This window comes from Chlorocebus sabaeus, chromosome 11, assembly GCF_047675955.1.
Source record: "Chlorocebus sabaeus isolate Y175 chromosome 11, mChlSab1.0.hap1, whole genome shotgun sequence".
NCBI lineage: Eukaryota > Metazoa > Chordata > Mammalia > Primates > Cercopithecidae > Chlorocebus > Chlorocebus sabaeus.
In genome coordinates, this window is record NC_132914.1 from 78607431 (window position 1) to 78626059 (window position 18629).

At 33.6% G+C, this 18629-nt stretch overlaps 1 protein-coding gene across 20 annotated transcripts in view; it reads right to left on the minus strand.

The window, feature by feature from the left end:
• PPFIA2 (PTPRF interacting protein alpha 2) overlaps nt 1-18629 on the minus strand; it is a 508377-nt gene that overhangs the window by 143693 nt on the left and 346055 nt on the right. For all 20 annotated transcript variants that reach the window (XM_008004129.3, XM_008004144.3, XM_073020972.1 and 17 more), the window contains one exon: nt 5827-5943. In XM_008004129.3, the coding sequence (XP_008002320.1) occupies nt 5827-5943 (117 nt within the window). The remainder of the gene's footprint in view (nt 1-5826; nt 5944-18629) is intronic.

The window sequence follows — 18629 nt, forward strand, 5'->3', positions numbered from 1 at the left end:
CATGTATTGAGGAACACATAAAAATTAACAAAATGTAGTCAATATATTGTAGACATGCCTGTGGATGATGACTTTTAGTTAGAACTTAGTAAGAATCATTAAAAGAATGGCATTAGTGATAAATGATGTTTATTGGTATTTTAAAATAGGGTGAGATATATTCATAAGCCAAACTTTTAACTGGACAGCTGACAGGTTTGCGTGAGTATGTGCAAATCTTCATACAATGATATCTCAATATTTCACAATAGCATGATGGAATGAAATCCTTTGTCTTCACTGACGATCACATTGCTCATAGAGCTATATTGGCTTGTTCTAAGTACCTATTTTTGTCATTGGTTATTCATTCTAAAACAGCATTATATTGCTAAAAGTCCACAAAACCCTTAATTTTGATAAAGGCATCAGTTTGGATCAATATTCTTCATGAACAATAGTTCCATAATGAAAATACTAGACAATTATTTATTAAATGTACCCATCTGAGGATTATTCTTGCCACAGATTCTTCATTTTGCTTTATGTACTTTTTGTCCATAATTCTTCTATCTGAAAGAACTGAAAACATGCAAACAAAAATCTATTTCTGATTTTACATTTATTCAGCTTTCACATTTCCATATTACTGTTGCTTAAATTATTATGTTGCATTTTATTTTAATTTAGAGAACAGTCACGAATAAATGTCAGATTCAAAGAGGAGAGAAGAATAAGAGCAACAACTTTAAAAAGGAAGCTTTAACTTAAGTTCACTTAGTAATTAAGCTCAAAGTGGGAATGATAAACAAAGAGGCCTGGGAGGTGAGAAGAGGCCAGCCAGCTTGGGAAGAACCTCACGTGACATGCCGAGGATGTGCCTCATCTGTTGTAAGGTCATTGAAGAGTCAGTCAACTCTACTCTTCGATCTGTGAAGAACTAGTGTTTCAGTCACTAATACATGACATGTACAAAAATTCACTGCATATAGTTAAGTGTGACTATTGTTTTGTGAAAGCTTTTTCATATTGTTGATTCCTTGTATTTCTCAGGCTTCAGTTCAAATCCCACCATCTTAAAAAGATCTGCCTCTTTAATGTCTTCACCACTCACCTTGTACGGGTCCCTTGGTCATATCTACGCCCTTTTACACTGTGTATATTTGTTTATTGCCTATACCCTCAACTGTCTTATTCATCATTATATTCCCATCACCTAGAATAGGGCCCATTTCCTAGTACCTTTAATAAGGTTGCCACTAAATATTTATTTGATTGAAAACACAGTATTAACAAATAGAATAAGCATTCATTGCTTGTATACAATATGCCTAAGATGTAATTTATTGAATATAGTGTTTCTATTCTTACAACTCTGTAAGTTGGCAAGACTGTTTTATCTGAAACTGAGACTCAGGAGTGTTAAAGGGTAAGGTTAACACAGCTAGTAGTTGGCAGAGATAGGAACTTCAAACAAATCGCTATTCCACATTGCCTCTCTGATACCCCTCAGTGAGGATTAATTAACCTTATTTTTAAACTGTAATATTATTTTTGATACCACAATATTTATCATGTTTTATGATATTAATTTGGGCATGTTTATTTCTCGCTGTAGATTCTTACCAAATTTATTACAGACTATATCTTCTGAATCTCTACCGTATCTAATATTCTACTGATTCACAACAGTTAGCAAATATTTGCAGTTGAAAAAATAATTGGAAGTACAGATTATAGAAGTAACAAGCATTATTATCTCCTTTACAAGAGCAGCATGTTTACTTTTTAAAATTCACCAATTAATTTCCATCTAGAAAGAAATAGGAAAAAGTTATTAGAGCCCAGTTCTGAAAAGGCGGAATTTAGTGTTCTGAAAATTTGTATTATCCTGTGAATATTTATATTCTTCTAAAACAATCAATTACATTTAAGACCACACAGAAATATTTAAACTCGTTTCAGTTAAGTGTTTTTTCTTTTTATTGTTTTCTTTTAAAAAGGCTGATAATAATTACCAGACTTTTCCATGAATAATAAGGCCTATTTCAGAGTGTGTTTTTATGAGATTATTTTTGTCAACTATTTTGTCAAACATTTCTTAATCCACTGACATAAAACATCTTCTGTTGGCTAATCACCCACCTTGACTATGTAATTCAAGTAAATTAACTTCCCTAAACAAAGGGTAATCCTTCCGACTAGGATTTAGAAGTCACTTTCTTAGCTCTATTAATATCTAAAAATTGTTTTACGTTTTTGTCTTGATCAACCACTTTTCAGTTTACACACTAACATTACAATCATCATTGATAATCTGCCAAAATAATATTCTCTTTTCTTTTGTTTGAATATACCTTTTTAAAAGTTCTCAATTAAGAAAATAAGTATTAGGCTTTAAATTACAATACTTTGACAACTTGTTTTATGGCATTAATATACCTCGAATAATCATGTCATGGAGGATGATTTTGATATTAAAATTGCTCTATAATATTTTATGTGTATAACTTGGAAGTATTTATATAAGGACAATGAAAATAATAATCAGGATACTGTTGTATGTTTTATCAAGAAATGTCAGGTAAAGAAATGTGGTATAGCTGAGCACGGTGGCTCACACCTGTAATTCCAGCACTTTGGGAGGCTGAGGTGGACAGATTGCTTGAGCTCAGGAGTTCAAGACCAGTCTGGGCAACATGGTGAAACTCTTGTCTCTACAAAACATACAAAAATTAGCCGGGCATGGTGGCTCGCACCAGTACTAGCTACTTGGAAAGCTGAGATGGGAGGATTGCTTGAGCCCAGGACAGGGAGGTTGCAGTGAGTCAAGATTATACCACTGCACTATAGCCTGGACTGTCTCAAAAATATGTAAATAAAAATAAATTTTAAAATGTGACATAAATAAAACTAATAATTACAACACTTTATGGGATCATCCTGAGAAATCAATCACAGGATTAATATAAATTGAAACACAGTTTAAATATTTTTAACTTTAGACTAAATATATATGACATATTGTACATATTTTAGGTTCACACTAAAGGATATGGGCATGATATTATGCATGATAATAATATATAATTATTCTAAAGCATTTAGAAATCACTCTTCTTGAAATTCAAGGAAGCTGAAAAAAGGAAATGAATACCAGTAATATAATGTTTAAAAACCTTTAGTTACACCAACGCAAGAAGTGATTGACTTAGCATTGGCACACAATTTCTTTTCTCCACTGGCTGAAATGCCTTCCCTAAGAACTGGAAGTCAAAGAAAGTTAAAGACAAGTGCTTTGGGTCACCAATGACTCAAAATTCCCTATATGTGCACTTATATCTGTGAAGATTAATAGATACAAATATCAATTATGCATAAATCCTCATTCTAATTCTGTAACCAGTTCCTGAAAAATAATCTGTCATAAACTGTCTTACATTCTCTAATGCCTGCATATTCAAATATTTAGTGGTTATATTGTTAGAGTAGGTAGTTAGGCAACCAACAGGTGATGGTCAGGTGGCTGTTAAACTCTCTCTGTAAAACAATTATTGGTTGCTGCCAGTGCCAGGGAAAGACAGTCTCTAATAAATAGAAAACATCTGAATCTGGTGATCAGCAGTTTCCAGATAAGATCTCAGGAGTCGGGGGAGTGGACTCAAGCATGCGCACTGAGAAGCAAAATGGCAGCGTTTAACTGGTATAGGAATAGAACATTCCTCTAGGAACACTCAACTGCTAAGGGAAAAAGGCCTCCAGTGAGCATGTATACAACCTGAGTAAACAGGCTGTGCATGTGGCCCCTCCCAAGTGCTGACAGGCCACTGCACATGCAGACAGCCCACCCCAAGGGAAGAATCAGGGGAGAAGTACCACAACCCCAGAAGCATGCTAGTGTATAAAACCCCAATTCAGAGGTCAAATTGCACACTTGAATCTCTTAAGTTGCCCATTTGGCCATTTTCCAGCTGTACTTTGTTTCCTTTTGTTCCTGCTCTAAAACTTTCCTACCCTAAAACTTGCCTACCCTAAAACTTGCCTTGTCTCTCCCTTTGCCTCATGCTCACAGTCAATTTCTTTCTTCTGAGAAGGCACGAATTGAGGTTGCTACAGACCTGTATGGATTTGCTGCTGCTAACAATACCTTGATGAAACAATATTTGAAAAAAATATATACGTGTGAGCATTCCCTGCCCTCCCCCTCCATAAGAAGAACGCTTTAAGTATGAAGTAATCTGGTAGAAGATAAACAAAATCTCAAGTTGTTCATGTCTGAGAAAGGTATATTTCTTCCTTTCTGGACTAGATTAGCATAAATACAGAATTATTATAGAAAACAATAATTTGTAGCCTTCTATGAAAAAGACTGTATGACCATAAAATCCATTTTTATAACGAACCAATTGTGATTCTACAATTCTCTGAGGAGAAGTATACTACTAATGACATAATTAAAAAGAAAGAGCAATATCAAATTACATGTTGGTTTCCTAAACTGAGTGCAGAGTGAAAATGTCTTATTAAAGAGCTTGGTGGTATATCTACTGAAGCAGTATCAGTTCATTTAGTTGAAGGAAAGATAAATAATTTTATTCTAATCTCAGATACAGCTGATGAAATACATCAAATTGTAGTTTACATTTTATATTTAGCTTAAGATTTCTATTAAATACATGGCTAAAGGCTAAATTTGTGGTCTTATATGAAGACCTGTTCATTTGTCAGCCACCAGAATAGAAGCTTCTTTCTGGAAATTTATCTGATTTATTTACTTTATTTTGCTTTTCTACTTGAAGGAAGAAACATAAGAAGTCCCTCTATTTTTTCTAACCACATAAGTAAGGAAATGATAAACTTAATTTACAGTAAGAATTCTAATGCTATTTATTGTATTGTCCAGTCACTTGCTTCTTAATGGCTAGGTTTTAGAAACTCTTGACATTTTCAATTACAGCAATTTAGCTAGCTGATTCATTTAGCTAGCTTCATTTAGGAGCTTAAGAATCCAAAGATATAACTTGTTACAGGCAAATGATTCTCCTGAGTTTCCAACATGGGATGTGTGAATGCCTCTGTGTAATTTTCATCTGATTCTGGACCTGCCAATAACTTACCTTCTTCCTCTTGTGTTGGAAAGAAGTGGTCCTGCACAGAAACCTTTTGTCTTTTGCTAGTGGAGCAACAGAGTGCTAGTTTCCTTTGAGTGAGACTAAACTTCACCCAAAGGGAGAATCATTGCATTATAAAAAATGGTAAAAGTCCCATGACTTCACATATCATTTTATGTTATCATTAACAAGAGTACTCATTAACAAGAGTACCGCTGAGGCCTCAAACAATGCAGGAAAAATACCAATCAAATAAAAGTTTACCAACAATTTTTGCAGTCATAAACAATCAGTAAGTTACCAATTGTATATTATACCACTTACAATTCAAAAGTGTTGTTTAGGACTTAAAATAGTCCTGCCTATATATGTACTTATATGTATATGCCATATATACACATACACAATGTGTGTATGCGTCCTTTAAATTATATTATTTATATATATTATAAATTCAGTTCTATATAATTGAAATACTTTTAAGAGAATCAATTAAAAGCAGGTAAAAAATTCAAATATGTGTATATGCATACACGCAACATATACACATACGTATTATATTTAAGAGAATCAAAATAAGAACAAAAAATGAGAAAGGAAATCATCATAAACCTTGAACTTTTGACTAAAGAATCAACAAAAACTAAAAAATGTTCATTATGTGGTTTTTATATTTCCCGTCAAATGATATAAAAAGTAAACATTACCATGTAAGAGCATGTGGTGTGTGTCATACCTTCTCATGGACTTTCTGTCCAGGTTCCATCCCTTCAAGATGTTCTGATTCTGTGGATCCCTCGCTTGATGCCATTTTTCTTTGTATATGAACATTTTGTTCACGCAAGGCAACAATCTGCAAAATAAAAGCACTATGCCTTTAAAGTCTAAATAGAGCATAAAATAAAAAAAGAAAATGAATTTACTTCAATGTGATTAAGAACTAATGAACACTAAAAAATAACCAGAAAGTGAACATTACATTTTTGAATTATTATTCAAAATATATGTTTAAATGTAGGTCACCATTTTGATAATATTTATAAAACTTCATAACATCTCTGCCAAGAAGAGGTTAAAGCACTGTGAAATTTACTTAAGAAAATATTTTCTAGTTGGAAGTGCATCTAAATCAATGATGTATTTGTATTAATGTGCCATTAATTCAGAATTTTTTTTTTAAATTAATTTATAGGATGTAATAAAAATGTTTTTTGGTCTCTATTTTTAAAGTATACAAGGAACATAAATAAAAAGATTGAAGGTTGAAGACTATGAGCACAGCAATTTCGCCTACATTGATGGCCCATCTGCAATTTAATATAAGCAGATACATAGCTGGACTTAAAAAATATTTTGTAATTCTGTCATGAACATGTACTAAATTTGTTTTATTATTATAATTTTAATGTCCATTATTTTACCAAATTTAATTAATTTGCAAACACAAATTCAGAAAGCAGTTAATTCTTGCAAACTTTCAGCTCAATTTTAATAACATAATTATTTCAATTAAAAAACAAATTATCGGGTAGTTACAGCAAAAATGATCATAGTAATATATAGAGTGAAAAATAGTGCTTCAGTCTTTTTAAAATGGCATTTTAAAATACATTTGCTATATATATGTATATATACACATCACTTTGAAAATATTTTACATTATATTAATGCTGTAACTTATTTATTTCATGGCATATTTTATTGTATTATCAACTCAGATATTAGTCAATATTAGTTCTGGGAGAAATAAATGTACATAGTATTTAATGCACAATAAGATCTGAATAATATTAAACTTACATTTGGAAATTACAAGACCAACATGTCACAAGACAAATAATCATTAACTGAAAAAAACATGGTATCAAGGGGTTGGGTGTTTGCCCTGCTACCTGACACTACTTCAATGCCTTATCTACCACCATGTGTCCATGACATCAGCTGATCTTGCTATATAATCTCTGGTATTTGAGCATTTGGTATATCCTTTTCTAGTTATATGTTCTTCTCTCTCATATAACTGTAATCATCAAATAATTGGCTCCCTCACTCTTACTCTTGTCCATCTACAATCTATTATCCACAAAGCAGTCAGGTACATCTTTCAAACTTAAATTACATTGTGTAACCCTTCAGCTTTCTAAAAAAATTAATGTTTGGCCCGGGGCGGCAGCTCAGGCCTGTAATCCCAGCACTTTAGGAGGCCAAGGTGGCCAGATCACTTGAGGTCAGGAGTTCATGATCAGCCCGGCCACCTGGTGAAACTGGTCTCTACTAAAAATACAAAAATTAGCCAGGCGTGGTGGTGGGCACCTGTAATCCTGGCTACTCAGGAGGCTGAGCCAGGAGAATCCCTTGAACCTGAGAGGTAGAGATCACAGTGAGCGGAGATTGTGCCACTGTACTCCAGCCTGGGCGACAGAGCAAGACTCTGTCTTAAAATAAAATAAAATAAAATAAAATAAAATAATTTAATTTTTTTTTAACTAATGTTTTCCCAGCTTATTTAGCCAAAATTTAAACTTCTTAACAAGGTCTATACTGTCCTATTTGAGCCCTTTGCTTCAGCAACACTGGCCTCCTTTCCATTCCTCAAACATACCTGTCTCTTACCTACACAGAACTGAAGAATTTGATGATCTTCCTGTCTAAAACATTATTCCTCAGCTATCACAGGGGACACAATCCCATCTTTAAAAACAGCTGAGATACCACTCCTCAGAGTGAATGTGTCTTGTCATCAAACACTTTTTACAATATATCCCTATTTATTTTTGTGCATGTAGCACTCATTAAAGTTTATTATTCCATTTCTCCACTTCCTCATTTTGCTTATTTATTTAGCTAGCACAAGTCTTAATAATACCTCCTGAGAAAATAATTTTCAAAAGAATGCTTCATTGAAAACAGCATTTTCATATGAAGTAGCACATCAAGTTATTATGTGCAGGGTATTCACTAAAAATTTGTTGAATTAAATAATACATGGATATGGGAAAACAAAGATCTGAACCTAATTAATTCAAAAAATAACAAAAGATAAAGATTTGGAGGGTACACAAAACTTCAGAAACATTCTTTTCACATTAGTCAACGTGGAAGTAGATTACATCAAAGGAATGACAAGAATAAAAAAAAAGCTCCTAGATATATTATTTTTATATTACACTCTTAACATGTTGCTTTTGGCATAAATATTATGTTACAATTGATATATTATGAGATTTTACTAATCATAAAGTTTAAAATATTCAAGTATCATTTGTTGACATTCCACTAGAGACAACACCTATGACTAACAGAAATGCTAATACAAAGTACCAGGCCATTTAAAAATTATATGCTTTGTTCTATTATTAATCTATTCAGAAGTGAAGGGAGACATTTAAAAACTATTTCAAGAACAAATATAACTCTCAGTTTATAGATTAGCTTACATTTGTTTAATAAACAAATGACTTTCAAATATGTCCTGGTGCCTGAAAAAAAGCAGGCCATCTATAAAAGTTTATTGAATGAATCAGTGAAAAGACGAATTAATGTCCCTATTAAAAATAATCAAGAAATCAAATTCATTCAAAAAAAAGTACAAATATAATTGAGCCACTATGATTTTTAAAATTCTAAACTTCAGGTTTGCTACAGTGTATACATGACAATTAGTTCCAAAAAAGACATATTTTTCAACCACTAACATGGTAACTTTGTTTTGTAAAAATGAATCAAGTCCAAAAACGTTGGCTCTTGATACAGAAGAATGAATGTGACATATTCTATATTCTCTACCACTCTAATATGCTATTTTCCCCAATAACAAATTATCCTGGGTAGTTATGAAACCAAAGCTTCAGCACCTGATTTAATTGTGGGTGTTAATAAGTGATTATTTCTGACACTGGGGAAAGGGGGGGAAGTTAGTAGTTCTCTTTTAAAAATTCACTTTTTGGGGTTAAGCGTTTTCTTCAATCTGTTTTAAAGAGTGAAGAGTTCACCAATAAATCACTAGAGCCTAAGGTAGCACAGACTTCTTTAGGAAATCCTCTTAGCTGGTTTGAGAAGTGAACACAAGAGATGGCTAGGGCACCAGCTTGGGACAGTAAATAGAATGAAAAGCAGCTGATGGTCTCAAAATATTCCCTAGGCTCTCCCTGAGAGGGAATGTTGTCAGAGGGAGGGCCCAAGCAATTTGCCTACAAGAAAACTAACATAGGTCTGGATGCCTCACTGCTAAACAACATGGCCTACTTGCTATCATTTAAATGTTCCCTCCAAAACTTATGTTGAAATATAATTGCCTTTGTAATGGTATTAAGAGGTCAGACCTTTAACAAGTTTTTAGGGCCTGAGGGCTTTGCCCTCATAAATGGATTAAGGCTGTTATCTCTGGAGTGAGTCATTTATCACTGGTGTGGGTTCTGGATAAAAGGATGGAGTTTGCCCCTCATCCTCTCTCTGTATCATCTCACATGCTTTTATGCCCTTCCATCCTTCTGCTATGGGATAAGGCATCATAGAAGCTCATGCCAGTTGCCAGTGTCATGCCTTGGACTTCTCAGCCTCTAGAACTTTCAGAAATAAATTTATTTTCTTTAAAAATCATCCAGTCTGTGATATTCTGTTATAGCAACACAAAACAGACTAAGACACTACTCCAAATATGATTACATGTTGAGTAGGAGGAACCACTTATGTACAAGTCCTGTTGTTTACCCAGTTCTTATATAACTGTACTGAAAAACCCACTATGTACAAGCACTGTGCTAAACTAGTTTTATCTACAAAGGGGGTATGATTCATGTTTAACAAATGATCAGATTAAGATAAAGACAGATTAATGAGGAGAACTGCTGTGGTTTGAATATATGCCCTCCTCCAACCCCCAACATTTGTATATTGAAACCTAGGGCCCAATCTGATAGTTTTGAGAGGTGATGTCTTTAGGAGATGATAAACGGAATTAGTACCAATATAAAAGACCTCAAGGGTACTAGCTAAGTAAGCCTTTTGCCATTCATCTTCTGCCACGTGAGGACACATTGTTCAGGGTGTCATAATGGAAGTAGAAGGCAGTCCTTACCAGACACCAAATCTGCTGATGCCTTGATGTTAGACTTTCCTGTCTCCAGAACTGTGATAAATATTTCCATTGTTTATAAATTATGCAGTCTCAGACATTTTGTCACAGCAGCACAAATGGACTAAGAAGTAAGAGTGAAATAAAACTTAACTCCATATCCTTATACTTCCTAATTTGTAACATTGCCTCAAATGGCTCCGCTTTTACATTTGCAGTCTACTAAATCAGGAGAAGTTAATAGCGGGCTGGGCTAGGAAGCATAAACATTTTATTTACAAGGGCTGATACCCTTTCTGGAATCCTTTGTACATCGTTAAGATTGGACGCCTCCCTGGACAGATTCATATGGAGGCAAAGTTTTGCATTTATTTTCAGTGAGTTAGCAACCCACTGAAGGCTCATGGAATGCTGTTCAAGATAAATATTTCACAACTGTGTTTTCTGTTCAATCATCATTTATCAAGTGTCTGTTGACATTTGCTTTTAGGTACCCCTTCACATTTCTTTTGATAATAACATCTTATATTTTCATTGGAGACTTTCTTATTCTAATCCCACAGACTGTCAATCAAGGAACCAAGAGCCCATGGAAAATGGGTGGGCACGTGATCCAAGCCAGGGAAATCAGAATATTATTACTTTACATGTTTCTGGTTGAGCTATGGGAAACTATTCTCTCTATCTACTAAGGAAGGTAAACTGGTAGAATATGAATGGGGTACTCTTTTTCATTAATTCCTACACATGCAGAAAACACATGGAAGAGATGAGGCCCTAATAAATTGCATCTGGTCCTGATTCTAGGCATCCTTAAATCATTCCTACCCTTGGCATTTTAGTAATATGAGCCAAGCCCCACATTTCCTCTTTTGTGCCCAAACTCATTTGGAATGGTTTTCTGTCACTTGCAACTAAAAGTGACTTGCAAATACATCAGGAAATATGGAAGACAATACAGAGCATGCAACATCTAAGTGAGGATTTTAGAGAATGACTAAGAATTTACCAGACAGACATGGCAGAAGATTTTTTAGGTGTATAGAAGATCACAGGCATTTTGTGTTTCTACTACTTTGTGTTCCTAGCACTGTAAGTTGTTTAATATTCCTGTGGCAAAAAGTACCTGGAAAAAGCTGGAGGAATGATGGGATTAGCAAAGTTAAAGTGCTTCAACTAAATCTCGGGCATCTGCGTGCTTTTTCTCTCTGGTTTATTGCTTTGTCTTGATCCTTATTTGTGTTTTCTGGTTGCTCATAAGCTTATAACAGCCTGACCCATTCCTTCTAGGCACTCTCAAACACGTCATATTTTCTATTGGGAGAACCCGCTCAGGATGGTTACGTGGGTTCTTTTCTATTTCTTAAGTGTCTCGACTGGTTTGAGAAATAAAGGGAAAGAGCACAAGAGAGAGAAATGTAAAGCTGGGTGTCCAGGGGAGACATCACATGTCGGCAGGATACGTGATGTTCCCCGAGCCTTAAAACCAGCAAGTTTTTATTAGTGATTTTCAAAAAGGGGAGGGAGTGCACGAATAGGGTGTGGGTCACAGAGATCATACACTTCACAAGGTAATAAAATATCACAAAGCCAGTGGAGGCAGGGCGAGATCACAGGACCACAGGATGAGGCGAAATTAAAATTGTTAATGAAGTTTCGGGCACGCATTGTCATTGATAACATCTTATCAGGAAACAGGATTTGAGAGCAGACAACCTGTCTGACCAAAATTTATTAGACAGGAATTTTCCTTATCCTAATAAGCCTGAGAGCGCTACAGGAGACCAAGGCTTATTTCATCCCTTCGCCTTCGACCATAAAAGATGGCTGGCCTTAAGGGGCCCGTCTATAAACCTACCCTCAGGGCGCATTCTCTTTCTCCGGGATGTTCCTTGCTGAGAAAAAGAATTCAGCGATATTTCTCCTATTTGCTTTTGAAAGAGGAGAAATATGGCTCTGTTCTGTCTGGCTAACCGGCGGCCAGAAGTCTTATCTCTGGTGTTCCCTGAACATTGCTGTTATCCTGTTCTTTTTTCAAGATGCCTAGATTTCATATTGTTCAAACACACATGCTCTACAAACAATTTGTGCAGTTGATGCAATCATCACAGGGTCCTGAGGCGACATTTATCCTCCTCAGTTTACGAAGAAGATGACGGGATTAAGAGATTAAAATAAAGACAGGCATAGGAAATCACAAGGGTATTGACTGGGGAAGTGATAAGTGTCTATGAAATCTTCACAATTTATGTTCAGAGATTGCAGTAAAGACAGCTGTAAGAAATTATGAAAGTATTAATTTGGGGAACTAATAAATATCCATGAAATCTTCACAATTTATGTTCTTCTGCCGTGGCTTCATCCAGTCCCTCTGTTCAGGGTCCCTGACTTCCTAACAGTTTTCAAGCCAGTCTTCTAGGTTTCATTCATATCCTCGCCTCTGTCAGGTTGATTTTGGCTCTGACCCCACACAATAAACAACCGTAGTCTTGGTGGCTGGGCCTCCAGTCTGCAAAATTCCTTAGCCCTCATTTTTTTTTTTCTACCAGCTTGAACACTACCACGTTTTGCAACAGACCCTCTTCTAGCTCCTTGCCTGTGAACAACTGTTTTTCTTTGATATCTTGGAAAGATTCATTTATTTTAAAAGTATTCATTCAGTACTGACGATATACCAAGCATTAGGAAAATATATTCGGGGGAAAAAGGCAGAAATCCTTCCTAATGGAAATTGTACTCTCATTGGGGAAAATAAATTATAAACAAAAATAAGCAGAGCATATTTTTAAATACTGATAACAGAAAAGGGAAAATCAAACCAAGTGAAGGATGCTGTGAGGTATAATTTAATTACAAATTAGGTGATTTCTGAGTATGGACTTGAGGACAAGAGGGAACAAGCAATGTGGATATCTGGGAGAAGAACATTCTAGAAAATGTAAATAATTATTAAAAAACAAATATTGAGATTTATTACAATATTTCAAGAAGTTCTTTAAATGATGTAAAATGTCCTCCCTAAAAGAGAGGTAAAAAATCAGTGCAAGTTGATGCCCTGAAAACTTAAGGAAATATGTTAGCATGAAGAAAATGTGATTTGTTAGAAAATAACAAAGACTATTAAATATCTTTATATTCCAAAATTTTAGGATTTCTTGAAGGTTTAAGAAATATTAATACATTTATTCAACAAATATTCATTTGATCACTGTTCTAAGTATCACAAAATATTAGGGAAAATGCACACAGTTTCCTTCTCTTGCGGAGGTTACTTCCAGTTAAATAGGCAAAAAAAAAAAAAAAAAAAAAAGGAAGCAGTAAAACTACAATAACAAAAATAACAATTATTTATTGAGCTCTTATAATGTGCCAGAAACTGTGCTAAGCACATTATATAAATTTGCTTCTTTTAATAAACTTTGCATCTATATTAACTTTTCTTTCCAGGTTTTCTTGGAGATTTCTTGGAATCAGACGCTGAGACTATTATACTTAATGGCAACAACCACAGTTGCTTTTGCACCAACCTAATAGTAATCAGGTACAAGTAGTTTGAGAGGTGATTCTTGGAAGTAAAACATTCCTTAAATATGCTTGAAAGGATGAGGACGAGTCCTGGCCCATGTAATTGTTGCTGGTTGTAAGATCTTGTACAAGCTATTTAACCTCAAGTTCAGGTTCCTCTTATATCAAATGGAGGGCAAATAACATCTACTTTACATTGTATTTGTTTGTAAAATACTTAGTCAAATTGGATGTACATTAACCACTATTAATGACAATAACAATAATGAATTGTCTTCCACTTGCCTCTTCAATTTTATCTTTCTATTCATATCGCATGCTCTAGTTTACTGAAAGGATTGCATCACACATATAAAAAGTGCCATCTTGGCTGTGAGATTTTATATTCACCTGGGTTACCTTTCCTCCTCTTTAACTGCCTCTTAGTCACTGAGTCTTTTACATCTTCCAGATGAATTTGGGGACAATATCTTCCCAAGGAGTTACAGAATTCCTCAGTATTCTCCAGTAACTCATGTCATGCAAGTGATTACTGTATCACAACTGGATGTTAATTTTCTCACCAACCATTTTGACACTGTGCCTTGAGACTAGAAACTGTTTCCGATTCATTACATATTCCCAGTTCTTAGGATGCTGGCTGACAAACAGGAGGCACTCTAGAAATATCTGTAGAATGTCAAATGATGACAAGCTACATGAATGAAACAAAAAGCCTATGAGGAGTTGGAAAAATTGGCAGAAAGGTACACAGGATGTATACACGGAGAAGAAAATTAGTTATCCACATAGAGGACTATATGAACTTGAAGGCCTTCCAAATGTTCATATTATAGGCTTCAAGGTTAAAAAGGATTCTGGGAAGAGTTCACTGGGGAAATAAAAGAATGGGAAATACTGCAATGGCTTTGTAGGAAAGTCACTGCTCTAGAGCGAGGAGGCAGATAAAGTAGAAGGCATAAGCAACCGTAAAGGAGGGTAGCAGTAGGATTATGGTAGGGCAGTTTAATGAAAGTCATCAAGAGATGTTTTGTAAATTCAAAGTAATAGGCAATTTCGTTGTGTCTTAAAATATAATATTAAAATGTATTTGCAAGTATATTGCAGCTTAGGTAATACGATTCACTGCATTGAAGCACATTGTGTTATTTCCTTTAGATTTAGAATGAATCGGTGTTTGTGGACAGAAAAATGGAATTCTAAGGGTATCTAAGACACTAATTTCTGCCAATAGAATTCTCCAATAAAAAAGGAAAATCAATGCAAATTGATTTAGTTTTCACTTCATTTTCCTTTCTTTATCTTTCTGAAATATTAATATACATGAAGAAATGGGAGTTGAGAAATTAAATTTCTAATTAAGAACTTCTACCTATAATAATAGCTATGTCTTGAATATTTATTACATGCCCCATATGATATAAAGCAATTTACATACATTACCTCATTTAGTCTTTCCAGTAACTTTGTAAATTTGGTATTTTTATTTTTATTTTACAAATGAGGCAACTAACATAGAGGAAATATGTAATATACTTAAAGTCATACAGAAAAAGACACAACAGAGAGATTTCTGAGTCAGGTCTGATTCCTTCAAAACGTTTTTAAAATATTATGCTGTAATGCCTTTTGGTAATCAATGAAATGATTCATTGCATACACAATTTAAACATTTATCAAGGTCAGGACTACAAGTCTGTGATCTGATTGCAGGGGGATTTTCCTGCCCTGCATTGGCAAACAATTTAGAAGATGTCTTCAAAAACATTTAAAATGTGTCTTCATTTATTCCTCAAAATAAAAAAGTCATGGTTTTTACCTTACTGATTATTTTTATTTATAACTCTTATATAGCATAGGCACTTAAACTTATCCTGAAAAAAATTTATCTACTTTTTAAAATGAACTACATCTATATAAAATCTTTCATGGTATTTCTACAGGGATTTTCATTCTCATGTTTTTAAATTAATATTTGTCTCTACTTATTTAACAACTTCCAGATAGTGCCAACATCTAATTAACAAAGATTCTTTTCATCTATTTTTATCCCAAATTCAATTAACAATTCCAAGGGTGACACTTACCGAAGTCTCACTACACCAACACATAATTTACTTCTACACAGATGCTTATTCTACTTCTAGCTGAATTCTATGCTTAGATTACAATGAAGTTGCAACACACACACAAACAATAACAACAAAGAAACCAGTAAAAGAGTAGGAATTTACAATTTACACTTAAGCAACTCTTCAGTCACAATAGTTTGCATTTGTGTTGCTATATATTAATTGGGAAACCATGAAGGTTGAAACATTTATTTAAGCAGAATTAAGAACCCCAAGCCAATAACTATTTCCTTTTCTAGCTCTGCATTTGGAAATAAGATTTATAAGCATCACTGAAGCATGTTAAAACCAATGGAGAGCAACTTCATGTAGTCTGTGCAGTTTGATCAGCTTGCATGTAACATTCAATTTAAATGGTTTTCATTAACCATGGGCAGATTTTGAAAGCTTGTGAAACCGAACTGTTCCAGTGAATAATCAAATTGCTTTGAGGTGAGTATCAGAGGTTTGCATTGTGAGAATATATCTTGGTTCAGGTAAAAAAAAAAAAAAAAAAGCTTCATAAGAATTTTTACTACATACAGTACTTCTACTCAGTCAACTAATATTTACTGGATGAATAAGAATATTCTATATTTCTTTATTTCAAACTTCCCACCCCAAATTTGGCTGACTAGTACTCCCAATTCCTGTATAGATCAATTACCTAAGGGCTAAAATTTAAATGCACGTTACCAGTAAGTTTCTGGTGACCTTTTAATTGAACATACATCATATGAAAAGTACATAAATTTGGCTATTTCTGAATTTTACATCTAAACTAGTCTTTCTTATATCTAAATACACATGGAATTCAAGCTCAGTTAGTTTCTAATGAATAAAAGAATCCTCTTAAAATTAATATTTAAAGATTTTTTTTAAAAGAACCCTTCCTAAAACAATAACTGGAATGCAAAACTATTATTTTTAGTTTTAAGTTTAAAACAGAATGATTCCAATAGCAAAAAAAAAAAAAAAAAAAAAAAATTCAAATGTGTTCTTAGGTAGAATTTTTTTTTAATTTTTTTTTCAGGAGATGTTTATGCTATCCATTTAACTTAGAATTATAATATTCAACAATGTTAATTTTGACAATAGCTATACTTTGTCATTGTTATTAACGTAATTCTAATGAAAATTACAACTTTGTACTAATGTATCTCTTCTATTTGTCTACTCAGAATTTCAGTCAATACATTTTCTGATGCTTGATAATGCATCTTTTATTTTGACCATCTACATAGTTACCTAATAATTAAAATGACAATAAAATAAAATACTAGCATATTCACTAGAGGCATGTAAAAGGCTACAGAATATACAAAACAACTTATCTTCGTCAGAAGAATTAGTAGACATTGTTAAGGCACAAGACTGCTATTTTACTAGGTTAGCAACTCAGAGTGGCATAATATGGAAGAAGAGTAATAAAAATAGCAAAGGAAGCTGTTAATACAGGAAAGTGGAAGAATTAATCTAGAGAATGAAAGCAAACACCAATTTCTAAACAGTTTTTCAAATGTGTTAGTGGTAAGAAAACACATTCTTAACCACATATGTGTATCACTGCGTGAAAACAAGACTCAATTTAGAATATATATAAGCAAATAAATAAATAAGGAAGGATAGAGAGTATTCATTAAGGTAAACAACACTGAGAAGTGCACTACCAAGGATAAAGAAACTGCAATAATTCAGTGTTGTGCTGAGAGTATTGGCAGTAATTGCGTTAAAAGTTTTGAGTTTCATAAAGAAAATATGGCAAAATCTCCATCACCAAGGAAGATGCTATTGCTAATAACTTCTCAGCTCCTTAAAGAAGACAGAAAAATCCTGTTCAAAAAGAGAAATAGGTGTCTCACAGTGAAAATAGCAAACAGAATTTACTGAAGGTATTGATTATTATAAAGTACTTCTTTGTACAGAATGGAGGCTCTCTTGATTCATACTAGTTTCTCATAATCACTCCCACTGGGCTCTTTGCCCTCTAAAGTCAGAGGTATCAAATCTGCTAACTTGGTTTGGCTTCAGCTAAGGGCATAAATGACAACTGACTGCAGTAATTAATTATCCCCCCAACTATAATAAAAAGCAAAAGCAAAATTAAAGATACTGAGTTAGGCTGAGAAGAAAGTGAATGCAAACTAAATAATCCAATGTGTCCGTACATGATCACTTCACAAAGCAGGAAACATGCTCTGTGAATGGGAGAATTTGTTTTCAAGTCTCAATAAATATTCATTTTAAATAAAATGAAATGTTAATATATGACTAAAAGTTTATATTTCATTTGCTTTATGTATGCTAAGAAGTATAAAAATACTTTGAGCAAACACTGTTAATAGTATTAAATTTAAAAAGATAAATCTACACTATTCTAATCATGTCTTTGTCTTTTGTTTATTCAAGTGTATTCCATTTGCTTTCGGGGATATTTGAATGTTTTAGAACTAACATTCTGCTTTAATAATCCAAACACACTATAATTCCATCAATTTGAGTCTTTTAAAATGTTACACTGAAATGAATCTCTCTGAAGATGGACTTATTGATTTCTATATTCTTTTTCTAGCATCATGAAATTTGACCTCTTCAGTCATGCATGCTTAACACTGTAAGTACACATGTGCTTTTCTTGTTTTTTCTCCAATCATGGCAAAAGTTTCAAAATTATAGGCTGTGTCCTAGATCTATTATTTTAGTTCTATTATGGCAAAGAAGAGAGTTTTAAGGAAAACAAAAGCATTTCAAAGTGTTTGAAAAGTGCTTGAAAAACTGTAGAAGTCAGAAACAATATCCATTAGTCAATCTTGCATATAACAAAGCAAG